Raw genomic sequence first — 16,259 nt, forward strand, 5'->3', positions numbered from 1 at the left:
ATTAAACACTGGCACCACAAACTTAAGAGCAGTGGAGTGGGACGCACACAAAGTAGTGATTCGTGGGTACTGTATTTCTACTACATGGGGGTTGAGACGCACACTCCATGCAGAGGTTAGCAAGCTGGAGAAGAAGCTAAGAGCACTAGAAAATGCAGTAGCCCGCAATGAAGCGCCATACACGTCATTAAAAGATGCACGTGCAGAATACGCAACCGCCGACGCCACATTACGCCTTCATGACTACAAATACCACGTGACTAGACTACAAGCGGAAGGCGATAAATCGGGTAGGCTACTAGCATGGCTCCTGCGGGAGGAACGGCAATGCCCTCCAATCGGGGCAATAGGGTTAGGCGCAGGCGCACTAGCAACTACGCAGGAAAAAATAAATGATGCATTCAGGGAATACTACACACAACTATACACCACACGCACATCATGCACTTCCCAACAACTCAGATCTTTTTTGGCGGACTCCTCTCTGCCCCAACTCACACATACTGACAGAGAGACACTAGAGGCCCCCATCACATTAGGAGAACTCAACAAGGCCCTTGAACAACTACCTAGGAATAAAGCCCCAGGGGCAGACGGCCTGCCATCAGAATACTATTCCACCTTTGTGACACATCTTAACGCACACCTCCTAAAAGTAATTGAAGAAGCAGGGGTCAGAGGGACTCTGCCCCCCACAATGAGAGAGGCAATGATAGTGGTCCTCCCAAAACAGGGGCGTGACCCCACTGACGTTAAGTCCTACAGACCCCTGTCCCTGCTAAACCTAGATTGCAAAATACTTGGCAAAATCCTGGCCAACAGGCTAGCTCCTCACATGCACACTCTGGTACACGAGGATCAGAATGGATTTATCCCAAAACGCAACACCTTTCTCAACATTCGCAGACTGCTGAGTGTAATGGGCGATACCCCCCCCGAGTGCATTTGAGGAAGCAGTGATCTCACTAGACATCGAAAAGGCGTTCGATACACTAGAATGGGACTTTCTGTTTGCCACAATGCAGCTAATGGGCATTGGCCCAAAATTTACACGCTGGGTACGCATTCTGTACACTAACCCACAGGCCAGGGTGAAGACAGGGGGAGTCATATCAGAGAGCTTCTCGATCAGCAGGGGAACAAGACAGGGGTGGCCCCTATCCCCCCTTTTATTCGCCCTGGCGATGGAACCACTGGCCGCACGCGTCCATGCAAAAAAAGCAGAATGGAGGGTGGTAAGGAGCGGCACCTCCCACGTCATATCATTGTACGCAGATGATCCCTTGATATACATGCGCAGAACTAAGGAGGTGTTGCCCTCGGTGATGTCACTGCTGTCTGAGTTTGGAGGGATCTCGGGCTTGATAGTCAACTGGGGGAAATCCTGCATATTCCCGCTGATCAGCTGGCCCCCAGCAAGACAAGAGAATGCCCCACCAGGTCAACTAAAATGGTGCTTCGACACATTTAAATACCTAGGGGTCAACGTCTACCACAGAGCAGAAGACCTCAGGGATGGTAATCTGGGAAGAGCGGTGACCTCTATAAAGGGCTCATTGCGTTTCTGGAATAAATTACCACTCTCACCACTGGGAAAGGTTACCATAGCTAACATGCTGGTACTACCCAGACTGTTGTATTACTTTGCGGCCCTGCCGATCATTATCCCCAAAAGCTTTTTCAACAGTTTAAATTCTGCACTGGTACAGCTGGTGTGGGGTGAGGGCAGAAGGCGGGTCGCACTCACCCCACTATATCACCCGGTGGCTGAGGGTGGACTGGGCGCTCCTAACTTTGAGCTCTATTCCGCGGCCGCACAGCTGCAGTGGATCTTAAATTGGATCCATAGACCCAGCTCAGCGGAAGCTACGTGGCTGAAAACCCGACTTCAGGGAGTCCCCCTGCTCAAGTGGCTTATGGACAAGCGAACCAAAAGCACACGCATAAACCCATTGATGGCAGCAGCACACGCATGCTGGAAGAAGTACATCCAAAAGACGCCAAAAAACTTCCCTACTCACCGCTCCTCCCACTAGAACGGCTCCCCGGATGGGTGGAAGCCGGATCCCACTCGACCTCAACCTGGATAGACGCGGGCATAAGCACAGTGGGAGAATGCTTCGTGGAAGGAAAACTAATGTCCTTTGAAGCCATACAGGCCCTCACAGAGATGAGCTCAGGGCAATTTCTGGCACACCACGCTATATGCCACGCCATCAGAAACACATGGGCGTCTGGAGACTCTGAGCCAAGCACCTCAGCTACTCTACACCATATGTTGAGCTACGACACCCAAGAAAAAGCAGTCTCAAATACATATAAACTTCTAAACAAACCCCCGGAATCTAATCTGCAAAAAGCTCGGGAGAGGTGGAACGCCGTACTGCCTACCCCGATTTTAGGGACAGAATGGGCAAAAGCCCTGAGCCACACACGTGAGGTCTCAAGAAACCCCAGATTTCGATACACACAGTTTAATTACTTACATCAGACATATCTGGCGCCAGCCAGAATGAAACATATGTTTCCTGGGACGGACCCAACGTGCCCCAGATGCAAAACCCCAGCAGCACAGTTTTACCACATGGTTTGGGAGTGCCCGCGCTTACAAGGGGAATGGGCTGGGGTGGCCATAGCATTATCGGAAATGACTGGCCTAAACCTGGACGCGAATCCCAAATCCTGCCTACTTGGCCTCTGGACAAGGACGAAAAGAAATAAACATTTGCACAGGTTCGTAGATCTGGCTTATTGTAAAGAAATGGCTCCCTGTTGCAGTTACCCCCCACTTTTTGCCTGATACTGATGCTGACTTGACTGAGAAGTGTGCTGGGACCCTGCTAACCAGGCCTCAGCACCAGTGTTCTTTCACCTAAAATGTACCATTGTTTCCACAATTGGCACACCCTGGCATCCAGATAAGTCCCTTGTAACTGGTACCTCTGGTACCAAGGGCCCTGATGCCAGGGAAGATCTCTAAGGGCTGCAGCATGTATTATGCCACCCTAGAGACCCCTCACTCAGCACAGACACCCTGCTTACAAGCCTGTGTGTGCTAGTGAGAACAAAATGAGTAAGTCGACATGGCACTCCCCTCAGGGTGCCATGCCAGCCTCTCACTGCCTATGCAGTATAGGTAAGACACCCCTCTAGCAGGCCTTACAGCCCCAAGGCAGGGTGCACTATACCATAGGTGAGGGTACCAGTGCATGAGCACTGTACCCCTACAGTGTCTAAGCAAAACCTTAGACATTGTAAGTGCAGGGTAGCCATAAGAGTATATGGTCTGGGAGTCTGTTTTACACGAACTCCACAGCACCATAATGGCTACACTGAAAACTGGGAAGTTTGGTATCAAACTTCTCAGCACAATAAATGCACACTGATGCCAGTGTACATTTTATTGCAAAATACACCCCAGAGGGCACCTTAGAGGTGCCCCCTGAAACTTAACCGACTGTCTGTGTAGGCTGACTAGTTCCAGCAGCCTGCCACACCAGAGACATGTTGCTGGCCCCATGGGGAGAGTGCCTTTGTCACTCTGAGGCCAGTAACAAAGCCTGCACTGGGTGGAGATGCTAACACCTCCCCCAGGCAGGAGCTGTGACACCTGGCGGTGAGCCTCAAAGGCTCACCCCTTTGTCACAGCCCAGCAGGGCACTCCAGCTTGCTGGAGTTGCCCGCCCCCTCCGGCCACGGCCCCACTTTTGGCGGCAAGGCTGGAGGGAACAAAGAAAGCAACAAGGAGGAGTCACTGGCCAGTCAGGACAGCCCCTAAGGTGTCCTGAGCTGAAGTGACTCTAACTTTTAGAAATCCTCCATCTTGCAGATGGAGGATTCCCCCAATAGGGTTAGGATTGTGACCCCCTCCCCTTGGGAGGAGGCACAAAGAGGGTGTACCCACCCTCAGGGCTAGTAGCCATTGGCTACTAACCCCCCAGACCTAAACACGCCCTTAAATTTAGTATTTAAGGGCTACCCTGAACCCTAGAAAATTAGATTCCTGCAACTACAAGAAGAAGGACTGCCTAGCTGAAAAACCCCTGCAGAGGAAGACCAGAAGACGACAACTGCCTTGGCTCCAGAAACTCACCGGCCTGTCTCCTGCCTTCCAAAGATCCTGCTCCAGCGACGCCTTCCAAAGGGACCAGCGACCTCGACATCCTCTGAGGACTGCCCCTGCTTCGAAAAGACAAGAAACTCCCGAGGACAGCGGACCTGCTCCAAGAAAGGCTGCAACTTTGTTTCCAGCAGCCTTGAAAGAACCCTGCAAGCTCCCCGCAAGAAGCGTGAGACTTGCAACACTGCACCCGGCGACCCCGACTCGGCTGGTGGAGATCCAACACCTCAGGAGGGACCCCAGGACTACTCTGATACTGTGAGTACAAAAACCTGTCCCCCCTGAGCCCCCACAGCGCCGCCTGCAGAGGGAATCCCGAGGCTTCCCCTGACCGCGACTCTCTGAAACCTAAGTCCCGACGCCTGGAAAAGACCCTGCACCCGCAGCCCCCAGGACCTGAAGGACTGAACTTTCACTGGAGAAGTGACCCCCAGGAGTCCCTCTCCCTTGCCCAGGTGGAGGTTTCCCCGAGGAACCCCCCCCTTGCCTGCCTGCAGCGCTGAAGAGATCCCGTGATCTCTCATTGACTAACATTGCGAACCCGACGCTTGTTTCTACACTGCACCCGGCCGCCCCCGCGCCGCTGAGGGTGAAATTTCTGTGTGGGCTTGTGTCCCCCCCGGTGCCCTACAAAACCCCCCTGGCCTGCCCTCCGAAGACGCGGGTACTTACCTGCAAGCAGACCGGAACCGGGGCACCCCCTTCTCTCCATTCTAGCCTATGCGTTTTGGGCACCACTTTGAACTCTGCACCTGACCGGCCCTGAGCTGCTGGTGTGGTGACTTTGGGGTTGCTCTGAACCCCCAAAGGTGGGCTACCTTGGACCAAGAACTGAACCCTGTAAGTGTCTTACTTACCTGGTAAAACTAACAAAAACTTACCTCCCCCAGGAACTGTGAAAATTGCACTGTGTCCACTTTTAAAGTAGCTATTTGTCAATAACTTGAAAAGTATACATGCAATTGAAATGATTCAAAGTTCCTAATGTACTTACCTGCAATACCTTTCAAACAAGATATTACATGTTAAATTTGAACCTGTGGTTCTTAAAATAAACTAAGAAAAGATATTTTTCTATAACAAAACCTATTGGCTGGATTTGTCTCTGAGTGTGTGTACCTCATTTATTGTCTATGTGTATGTACAACAAATGCTTAACACTACTCCTTGGATAAGCCTACTGCTCGACCACACTACCACAAAATAGAGCATTAGTATTATCTCTTTTTACCACTATTTTACCTCTAAGGGGAACCCTTGGACTCTGTGCATGCTATTCCTTACTTTGAAATAGCACATACAGAGCCAACTTCCTACACTTATGCAATGTACAAAAGATTGATAGCCATGAACTGGAAGGCCCCCAAGGCTCCCAACCTTGGGGCCTGGCTCACCCTCATGCTTCGCTGGGCACGTGCTGAACATCAGGTACTAACGAAACTGGCGCGAAGGGGACTGCAGCACTCAGGCTGCGAAGCTTGGGGCACTTTAGTCTCCAAACTAGAGACAAAAAACGACGAAAGACCCCCTTGAACCGTAGATAGCTGCGATTACCTAGATACCCACGGGCCTGGATCTAGTTGAAACGCGTCAATACACTAGGGGTTGCGTATACACCTGCCAACAACGCCTCGACACTAATATCAATGCACTACACCCCCTGGTACACACATGTCAAGCAGCACGCACAGACCACCACGCCCAGTCAATAGACACAGGCTTCATGGAACACCAAATCACCCTCCGCCTCCCCGCGCGGCGGCGGGGGCCCCCACCTAGAACCCTCAGACGGTAATGAAACCCTCCCACAAAAGAAAGCCCTAAATGCCTGCGACAGCATCGCCCGAAAGCATCGACTAAATTGCGCGGACCTGGAAGTGTACGAAAGTTCTTAGTTGTTAGTTAACCTTAAATGTTGAGAGCCTAGCAAGTTACTGTAATTGACAGCTTCCTACTATTGCTGATATATGTGTGCACTGCAATGTATGGTTCTTTCGAAAACTTAATAAAAACATGTTAAAAAATAAAAATAAAAAATAATAATGTTACATGCATTTTGTGAGACAGTATAAAGTGTTTTCCTCATGCTGAGTTTGCAGTACTTTGGTAATACACTCGAATATTACATTTGCACTGTAGTAACACATGTGTGAAACTGTGATTATTAGTATGGTTGCTCTAAAGAACATGTTATAGAGCCACCATTATTTCCTTGATGTCTCTAATTTCCTTATTAAAGGCGACTTGTGATGACTTTAGTTACTTGTAATAAAGAAATGGCAAAGCTGCTCAGCTTTAATAGTAATAACTTATTACAGTTGAGTTCTAATGTTACACTGCCTGCTACCAGAGCCAGAAGCTTAGGGGAGAGGCAAGTCACAGACCATAATTAAAGCTTTATATTAAAACACAAAAATAAAACATGGCTTTTCCTTCTACTGCTCTGTTTTCCTAAATGAATAGAAGCAGAAATGAGATGTACATCCTAACCCAAGGATAGTTGTGTTATGGTTAGTAAACCTATGTAGCACCCATAAATGTGACCAGTCTGTTCTGCTTCCTGAATCTGCTGTTCCATGCTGCCACGCGGCTCTGAGATCCTCAGCAGTAGTGGGGAAAAGTAGGTCTAACCAGAGGACCATCCTCCATTGGCTAGAGTATCATCGTCTTACATTGTGGACTTTGCTTTGGGCCTGATCTAGCCTTTAGCAGGAGGCTGGTTCCGGCTTTAGTTTGCATCCACTCAACCTGCAATAAGGTGACCCTTGCAACTCTGTAGAGGCTCGCACAAGTTAACCATGAAAAATATGCATAAGTATGCAGCTCATATACAGTCAAACCAGACAGCACGAATGAGCACCAGTTCATGCACAAAAAAATCCTCCAAGGTGGCGCATTGGCACAAAGCACTACCATGTGATGAACTCCCACGGTATGCACAAAAGAAAATGCAAATAATGTACACAAAAGTAAAGGGATATGTTTGGACAGGCTGAAAACAGATATCCCCCAGAACATGACAAACCAAAACACAGGGTATAGGCAAGCATCATAGCTTCCCAACCCATATCCATTACCTCAGCCCAGGAACCCATCACACAATGTACACAACCAGATATTATCACCCTATCCAAAGTACTACACCACACCATGTGGACGTCCCACTAATTAAGGCATGACCACATAAAGGAAGCAGCAGAGCAATGATTCAAATTCAGGAGCCAACAAGAGTGGACACAGACCTCCATGCTTCTTCTTTTCTCTGCGCCTTTTCAGGCCGCAAATCACAGTTTTAACTGTTTTACATTGTTCGGCATATGGTCAAAGAGGAAAAGAGATGTCAGCACCGCATCATTAATTATTCAAGGTCTACACTTGCTCTTGCAAATATTAGGCTCCTTTGAGAATCCACAATCATCAATTCTACCGTGAGTTGAACTTCATCAGTTAATTAATTTAATTATTTTATACTGTGACATCATGCCAAATTTTAGCCGCTTGATACTGCCAAGCTGTTGATACGAGATCAATCAGGTGAGGTTTATGATGGGTTAGAGTGTGATAACATTAGTGTAGTCTGCTTAGTTAATCAGCTACAGTCACACTACTAATGCTGTTGCTATTAGTCGTGGGTGCATACTGGTTTCGGGGGTTCTAACAGTTTGCAACAGGAACATGATATCTAGGTTTGCTCATTACCGTTTCGGAGGGTCTTGGATGTGAGTCACATGTTGACTTCAGATATCTGTTGTCAATCTTTAGCCTGGCAAGTTGCCAAAGACTTCTTAAAATGAGACATAACAGACAAGCCATAAAGTTTGGTATCACTAGGATCAGAATTATAAACATCTTTACATTCAGACCCAGCACAGCCCAAATATATGCCACCGCCTGGTAGCACCATGTTCACAACAGTACCCCCACCTGGACACAACATGCCCTATCATACAAAATAACACATTCGGACAGATTTCCTACTACGTTCTAAGTACAGCCCAAATGTGTAATTAATTGCATTTAACAACAATTGTTACAATCAGTAAGGAAATAAATACGTGTGGCGCAAATGAACTTTCTGCCAGGCATGCACATATGCATGAGCGATTTGGAAAACCCCCCTGGTCTCATCCATCAAACCCCAATAACATTCATCTACATCTCACTGAAGATTACACATTCACCTACTAGAAGAATTAACAGACCCATTTACAGTCCATCATCAGAAGGACAAACCGGGCTGGGCCACCAAAAGCCATATCAATGGCAGTTTGAGCACTATGCAAATGTCAATAGTTATTCTAGCATAACTTTTAAAGTACTCGTCACACTGCAACTCATGTGTCTGGGTGTATAGCTTAATACCTTAACGTATAGCTTGAATACGTAGGATGTCAGTACAGACTCTTGTGGGAGCCCTTGGGGGGCAGAACCATCAACAGCACATAGGAACAATTCTGCTTCTGTGCAGGGATGTCACTCACATTCGCTCTTAGATTCAGTGCTTGAAGCTGCACCCTTCTCTTCACCGTTATTCTCCAGGAACAGCCCCTTTATTAAAATTGTTATGTTTAAAAGGAAGGCCAAAACCACAAACGCAAAAAATAAATGAGAAAACAGCAATAAAACCAATGTAAACCAATCAGTGTGAAACACGACCGTCCTATAGTGGGGCAAAAAACGTGACACCTTTCTCATTATTGCTTTCTCCCTTTATTACGCACTGAACTGTCTCTATGTGCTTGCATAAAAGTTTTATTGAATAGGCTGAATTTGAATCCTCCAAATAATGAAAAGACCGAGTCAGCTTCCTTGGACTCGAAGCTGAGATTAGTAGAAGTTTACATGCACAGACATTTGAAGAACATACATAAACCCATCATGCCGTTTTATAATGAGTGGAACTAGTGTACTGCAGAATACATACAGATCGCTGCAGAAGGCAAACCACCACAGACTGATTTAATATGTTTTTGAAGCATGTGGCATCCCCAGACCATCCAACAATTCCCCCCAGGACGTTGACTCCACTGGATACCTTGTAAATCGTGCACATCTGGATTTGATTTACACGTGGCTGGTTCTAGGATGTCAATCATAACAAAATGGAGGATGGTAGGGGTAGGCCAATCAGATGATGGTAAAGAAACTAACAAAATTATGTCACAATACAATGTATTTAGTTTCTTGGTCAGGGAACTAGGCAGCATGGCTACCATAAAAACACGTACAGTTTAACTTAGTACTTTGCACATTCATTAGGAAGAAACACACAAGTATCACTGACAATTGTAAACACCTATGGCCACAAAGCCATTTAAATTGGAGCAGTTTCCTGATTGATTTGCACTCCGGTGGTCCTAGGATCATTAATTACAGATGAACCACAAGGAGGTAGATGGGGAGAGGCTCAGGATGAAGGAAGGAGGTGAAAAGTTGTAAACCCAAGATGGTCTCCGACTTCAGGTTCTGAAAGTACTAAAGTGTGAGCGGGATGGCAGTTGCATCCTCTCCGTCGTGTTCGGTTCCAAGTTGTCTGTCGGGTTCTGATGTCTGGAAGTCCCCAGTCCATACGATGGCTAACCCAAAGAAATACATAAGGAGAATACATCAGCTTGACTAAGAACGATATATGTTTAAAGATATGGTATTTGTACATGGGGTAGTGAAGACAAGCAAATCAAAATGGAGTTGGTGTTGCTCCGCCTCATAGTAAAAATCCAATCAGGTTTTCTGAATGACCAACAAACTTGAAATAAATACCCACTGATGTGTGTTTTGTGTAAGAGTCTGTCATACATATTCAGTGTGGTTAGTTTGAAAACCCTGCTTAATTTTACTAATCAATGGGTGAATGACAAGCAATTCCCTCATAACACCAGTCATTAACACTGGGAATAGGTGATGGTAAGCTGTAGCGTCCAGCAGTCAGGAAATGTGGGATTCTGTATATGTGGTGATGGCATGATGGTGTCCGGTGCTGTAAACACCTTCAGAATGACATCAACAGGTGTATTTCATTCCTCACAGTCAGTTTTTGGTCAGGTTGCTAGCTGGTTGTACAGTTATTGCCATGGATAAAACTACCAAAAAGTGCATGTATCACTACTAGACCAGGAGCATCCAACGTTGGTCAAGCTTCATGCCAACTTTCTGGGCTATCAACATAAGCTAAGTCTTCATAGAATTAACTTACATGAAACAAATGTAAATAGTTACCGGTTATTCTGAAAATCTGGGACGCTTCTATCTTGTTGGACATTGGAAACCCTAGCTATGAATCAAGCAATAATGAAAAGATCTGCAAAGAAAGGAGGGTCAAAAGCCATTTGCAGCATCAGACTCTGATTCTATGAAAGGGATTGTACTTACTGAACTTTCCATCAGATTCCACATGTCCTGGTGGATTCAGCAGCCCTTACGAGAATGTCCCTGAAGCCCCCAACCAATCCACAAAGTAGCACAGTCCCCAGGCTAATGAGGATTCCAAAAAGCTTACATTAAGTCCTCCTTTACAAGTTGTGGGCACACTTCCTTGCCAGACAAGTACTCTAATATCTTCACACACTTTATTGGAATACTGGAGGCATTCTTTGCGTTATATTAGGGCCTCATGGCATGCTGTGTATTAATGGTATCTCACCAGAATATAATAGTTCAAATATTGTCTGACATAAATATTTTGTCTTGAATTTAGCTTACAAAAAGTGTTACTCAATTAGAGGTAATAATAGAAACACTATACTCAATAGAAAGATACTTTTCTAAATAATATATTTGTCAGAAAGTATTTGACTACAATAGCCTAACTTACAATTGTCTATATACATCATTAGGGCATACTGGATAATCCTTTTTTAATACGTCAGTAGGGAACAAGAAACCCTTTAGTGCCACTAGAAATGTGCGATGAAAGCCATGTCACTCTAGGTGAAAAAGACACTTACTTGATTCTGTATATAAAATGCAGCTGTTTTTTTTTAATGCAAAAAGGCACACATAATTCTGGAAGACCTTCGGTACAAGTAGCTAGTAAAAGCTTTTCTCTTGGAAAGACAAATCGGATGCATTCAAATTAACCATCAGAGGCAGCACTAATGTATGAAAGCAGCTGAAAATAAATATTAGCATGCAGTGGCAAGAAGATGGTTGGGAACGGAAGGGGGATTGGAGAGGTACTTACCACACTGTCTTCTAAAATAGAGCCCCTAAAGGCCAGATCTGTCAACAGAAAAGAGATCTGGTTATGTATCTGTATTTATGAGCCCCCTTTTATTCTATACTCAGTAAGCTCAATCATCTCATGGAAATAAAAAGTATGTTTATTATCACACAATTCAGTGGTAATCAATTTATCAACCATAGAAAGATGAAAGGCTGATTCAGCTATCCCAGATTCCAAGCTGTGACCTGCATGCTAAATAAAGATTTCAAAAGCGTGTACATGTATGACAACATGTGACACAGAAGTTGTATTTACATGCAGATCTGTGCAACAGGTATTTATTTCATCAAGCATTCTTGGTATCAACGTACCCATGGTGCAAGCTGTCATTATATCTTACTTGTTTTGCTGATGTCTGTGTTTTGCGTCCAGCAGGATTCCTTTTCCCTGCATAAGCGAGACATAAAAATAAATTTATTGTAAAATATTTTGTGGGAAAGTTTTCATATTGAGATAGCCTCATTCAAAACTGTGCACGTGAGAAAGTATACAATTGCTAGGCAATTTCCTAATTGTGTCAATTTCTGGAGACAACATCTGATTTTTCTATATAGTTCCTGAGACGACATCTGAACTTCTGAGTCCCATTCTAGAGGTCCAATCTAAGCATCTGTATTCAGTTCATATGAGGTTTTAAAACTACAGATCGATTTTGAGTTTTGCAGATGGAGTACTCTGGCAAACCATGTCGACGTCCTGTCCCACAAATCTGCAGTTCCCCCGTTCTATTTAGAGTTGGGGCAAATTCTATATTTCTGATGGTGGATCACACACTGGCTCCAATGATGAAAACTTTTAACTGATAACAAGACGGGCATAGAGGCTTTGGTAAAAGTACTTTTTCATATTTAGGACTGCCAGGAAAAACCTGAATTTCTCAACAGGAAACCCAATAAATTACACCTTACATATTTGAAGAAAACTCCCATTGTACAGGCCCAATTCCTTTTCATCTTTCAATAAGTACTCCCTCTTTGGGAGTTTGCCTTTGAAAAACAAGAACTTTGCTGAGGAAATACATTAAACATGGCACCAGCACAGTTAAGTGTTAGTGCCATCAATGGGGCCACTGCAACGGAGCTCTGCTAAGGACACAGAGACAATATGGTGGTTGGTCTTCTCCGAGGCAAAAGGTGTAAGTCAGTTTGCTGCCCTGTGTACTGCCATTTGATAAAGTTTGTTTTGACCAATGACTTTGTGTTTCACCACTGCGCATATTAGTTGCTCAATGTTCACCAGTAGCACATGGTATGTTTTGTTCAGTTGAGCCGCCTATGGGCTTTGACATGGCATTAGCCATTACTTTCTGTATTCAGTTTAGCCGCCTATGGGCTTTGACATTGCATTAGTCATTACATTCTGTATTCTGCCTATTGGCTTTGACATGCTGTATCCAGTCTAGCCGCCTATTGGCTTTGACATTGCATGCCTATTGACTTTGACATGATGTATTCAGTTTAGCTGCCTATTGACTTTGACATGCTATTAGATATTCTGCCTATTGGCTTTGACATGATATCATATATTACATTTTGTATTCAGCTCCGCTGCCTATTGGCTTTGACATGATATTATACATTGCATTTTGTATTCAGCTCAGCTGCCTATGGGCTTTGACATGATATTATACATTGCATTTTGTATTCAGCTCAGCTGCCTATGGGCTTTGACATGATATTATACATTGCATTTTGTATTCAGCTTAGATGCCTATTGGCTTTGACATGACACTAGACATTGCATTTGATATTTAGGTTAGCTGCCTATTGCCTTTAACATGACATTGCATTTGATATCTAGGTTAGCTGCCCATTGCCTTTAACGTGGAGTTAGACATTGCAGTTGAGAATCCAAGCTGTATTTTTCCAAGCTGTGTTTTTGCACAAGATGAACCAAGATGTTTTGTTCTCACAGTAGACTAGACATGATAAGAGAGAGTACATGGGTGTTGTTCTCTCTGCTTGAGCTTGGGAACAGGAGTAGTCTTGGAGACCTGGCCAGTCTCCAAAAGGCTTGCTCAGTTTCCCAGGTCTGAGAGGAGGGGGCACACCTTTGTAACGAATGTAACAGGCTGCAGAGAGTCAGATTCGAATCTGCCGGACCTCGTGCTGGAGCTTGGCGCAGGCTGCCAGCAATCCCGTGTGGGTAGATGAATCTCTCTTTCTCGCGGCTGACAGGGGTCATCAGCTTGCAGACCTTAGAAAGATGAAGCTGTAGATAGTTCCCACACGGTGAAGTATTTGTTTTGCTTTGCATTCAATATCTTATAAATATAACCTGCTGTGTATATTGCAAACTGATATATTTTGTTTGATTAACGCGGACTTGAAAGCTACTAATTCGTCATTCATAAATATTGTGGTTGGGGAAGAATTACAACAATAAAAGTCTTCTTTGACCTCAGAAGTGCATTTCTGTTGTGTTATGTTAGTGCTTAGAAACTAAATAAGAGGAAAGCACTACAATTGGTACCAGGAGTGGGGTCGGTCATTAAGAGGTGATTAAGAGGGTGTTGACGAGTTAGTAGATTTCTAAGTGCACACTTTAAAAGTGTAATTGTTTTTGTTGTTTGGAGAATTACAGAAATTGTTTTTTGTTGTTTGGAGAATCACAGTAGCACGGCAGACCATGTCATGTGTTGTTAAACTGCCTGATGGTGCTACGAAAAACTGTGAATTGTTTGTTGTTTGGAGAATCACAGTAGCACGGCAGACCATGTCATGTGTTGTTAAACTGCCTGATGGTGCTAAGAAAAACTGTGAATTGTTTTCTGTTTGGGGAATTACAGAAGAAAATGCATGTGTAGCTAAAATGCCTGATGTAGAAAACGTGTCTTTTGGAAGTAATGATGACAGAAAGGTCTGGATACCTTTATCTGCTTACAGAGAAATGCAGGAGAAATGTAGGAAATTGGAACATGAAAATAGGAATTTACGTGAGCAAATTAGCCCGACTGAAAGTTATAAAAGGGCTGTTTTTGAAGAATCTTTCTTGTCCCATTCCAGTAATGAGGGGGTTAAGACAGCTCCGAGCTGCTTTGAGTTTTCGTGTGAGCCAGGGTTTTTGGCAGCCAAAATGCATTCCTTAACTGATAACACGGACGGACGAGAGAGACCAGAATGTGATTTATGAGTTACCGTTGCAAAATGCACAAGTAAAACGAAAGATTTTAGAGCAAGAGCTGACTTTCATTAGCTTGTTTGATTTTTGGAAAAAGAATAGCCCTCATTTGAGTGAAATCCTAACACTTTTGTATATGGTCACTGTGAAAAATTATATGCAGCTGCGCGCTTGTGATTTGGCAAATGAAATAATGCAGACTTTAGGTTTCTGCGCAGTGCAAGGAGGAAATACTTATGTACATGTAAATCAAGAACAAGGAAAGAAAATAGTGCCCCTAGCTAGAATCATACAATGGATCTGGTACTTGCAAGACAGGGCTAGAGTACCACAGGTAAAAGAGTTATCAATGAAGTTGTGTGCACCATTTGAATTCGTGTCTACTGAAGATAAAAAGCATGTTTGTTTTACTAATGATTCATTGACTGAAATGTTGCTTTCTGGCACAGTAGAAGGAACAGCGTTGTATAATGTGTGTCAGATTTTAAAGCAAGAGCTACGTGAGATGTGTCATTTTTACGCTGATTTTTGGTTCTTTGATAATGTTTTAGCCACATGGCTTGTACCTAACTGGTTCAATTACCTTGCAGATGTTAATGAGAAAAATTCAGAGAGAGAAGTGTTCACCCAGAATTCTGCCTTAGTGGGGATGGCTAAGTGGGTGCCCCAGAAATGTGAACAGCTGAGAGAAAAAGCCACTTACAGGTGGGCAGAGATGAGAGAGATGCACATTCCCCTAGATTTGATAAAAACTGTGCAGCACGCACAAAAGCAATTTGTCATGCAAGCAGTCACAGAGCAGTTGGGGAGAGGAAAGTTACCAGAACAGAAATGGCAAATTGATCAGGTTTTAGGGAGAGTGATTGCTGCAAATTACCAAGGAAAAATCGAAATTATGCTGATACCTAAAAAAGAATCTGATTCATTCATACAAATTGGAGACAGAATGGCCCAAATTGACAAAAGTGCAGTGAATGGAGGTTTGGTAAAGAAGGAGTCTGCCCCAGCCCTTCTGACAGTGCAAGAAAAGGGAAGCTGTGGCGCAGCAGATAAAAACCTCAGTGCTGATGTGTGGGCTGAAGCCCCAAGTGACCCTCCAGAACCTGCAGAGAATATAACAAAGGGCCCCAAAAACGTCCTGCTGATTATAAAACAGGGAAAGAAAGAGGAAGGGTGCAGTTTAAATGAAAAATGTTATTTGCAAGAAAAGTCATATTTGTTTCTTTTGCAGATCCTACCACGTTTCGCCACTGTCCCTGAGTGTGCTGTGTGGTCCCCCTTCCGGTGTGTGCGTGTGGGGTCGGGGAAGGGACCGAATCCCCAACCTGAACCTGGCTGAGTAAAGTGCCAGCACCATGGATCCATTTTGCGCAAACTGCGCCTTCAGTTCAAGTTCAACTTGTTTGATCGCATTCTTCCACTGGAACTAAGCTGTGTTTTTTTTTTTTTTCCCTTCTCGTATGGAACTCTGACTTTTGCTTACCTTTCAGCAAACCTTTCAGGTGGACCGTGCACCTTTACATGAGCAGAACTCATGCCACATCAAATTGCTAACACTGTTGAATTAGAGACTCATTCAGAGTATAAAAATTGCCCAGTCTTTTCTGTGTAGCTGTATCTGATGTGAAAAGTTATGAGATCAATGTGTTAATTCACTTCTATTGCTTTACAGGGATTGCTTTGATCATAATGTTTTTTTTGTTTGTGCTGATGTTTTTTGTTTTTGTTTGAAACAAGAGATATGTGAAACAAAAATTCATTGGTCAAAGGGCGGAATGTACTGCCATTTGATAAAGT

General features: G+C 44.4%; 1 protein-coding gene across 3 annotated transcripts in view; it reads right to left on the reverse strand.

Annotated features, from left to right (window-relative positions):
• Positions 1-8,856: 8,856 nt before the first annotated feature.
• The window catches only part of C4_2H19orf38 (chromosome 4_2 C19orf38 homolog), a 67,461-nt gene continuing 60,058 nt past the window's right edge, over positions 8,857-16,259 (reverse strand). For 2 of the 3 annotated variants that reach the window (XM_069231527.1, XM_069231528.1), the window contains 3 exons: positions 11,683-11,729; positions 11,301-11,338; positions 8,857-9,696 (listed from right to left, as the gene is read on the reverse strand). In XM_069231527.1, the coding sequence (XP_069087628.1) occupies positions 9,580-9,696; positions 11,301-11,338; positions 11,683-11,729 (202 nt within the window). In that variant the 3' untranslated portion in view covers positions 8,857-9,579. Of the gene's footprint in view, positions 9,697-11,300; positions 11,339-11,653; positions 11,730-16,259 lie in introns of all 3 variants that reach the window. The other variant, XR_011202796.1, reaches the window with a different exon arrangement.

The sequence above is a fragment of the Pleurodeles waltl genome, chromosome 4_2 (assembly GCF_031143425.1).
Source record: "Pleurodeles waltl isolate 20211129_DDA chromosome 4_2, aPleWal1.hap1.20221129, whole genome shotgun sequence".
Taxonomy (NCBI): domain Eukaryota; kingdom Metazoa; phylum Chordata; class Amphibia; order Caudata; family Salamandridae; genus Pleurodeles; species Pleurodeles waltl.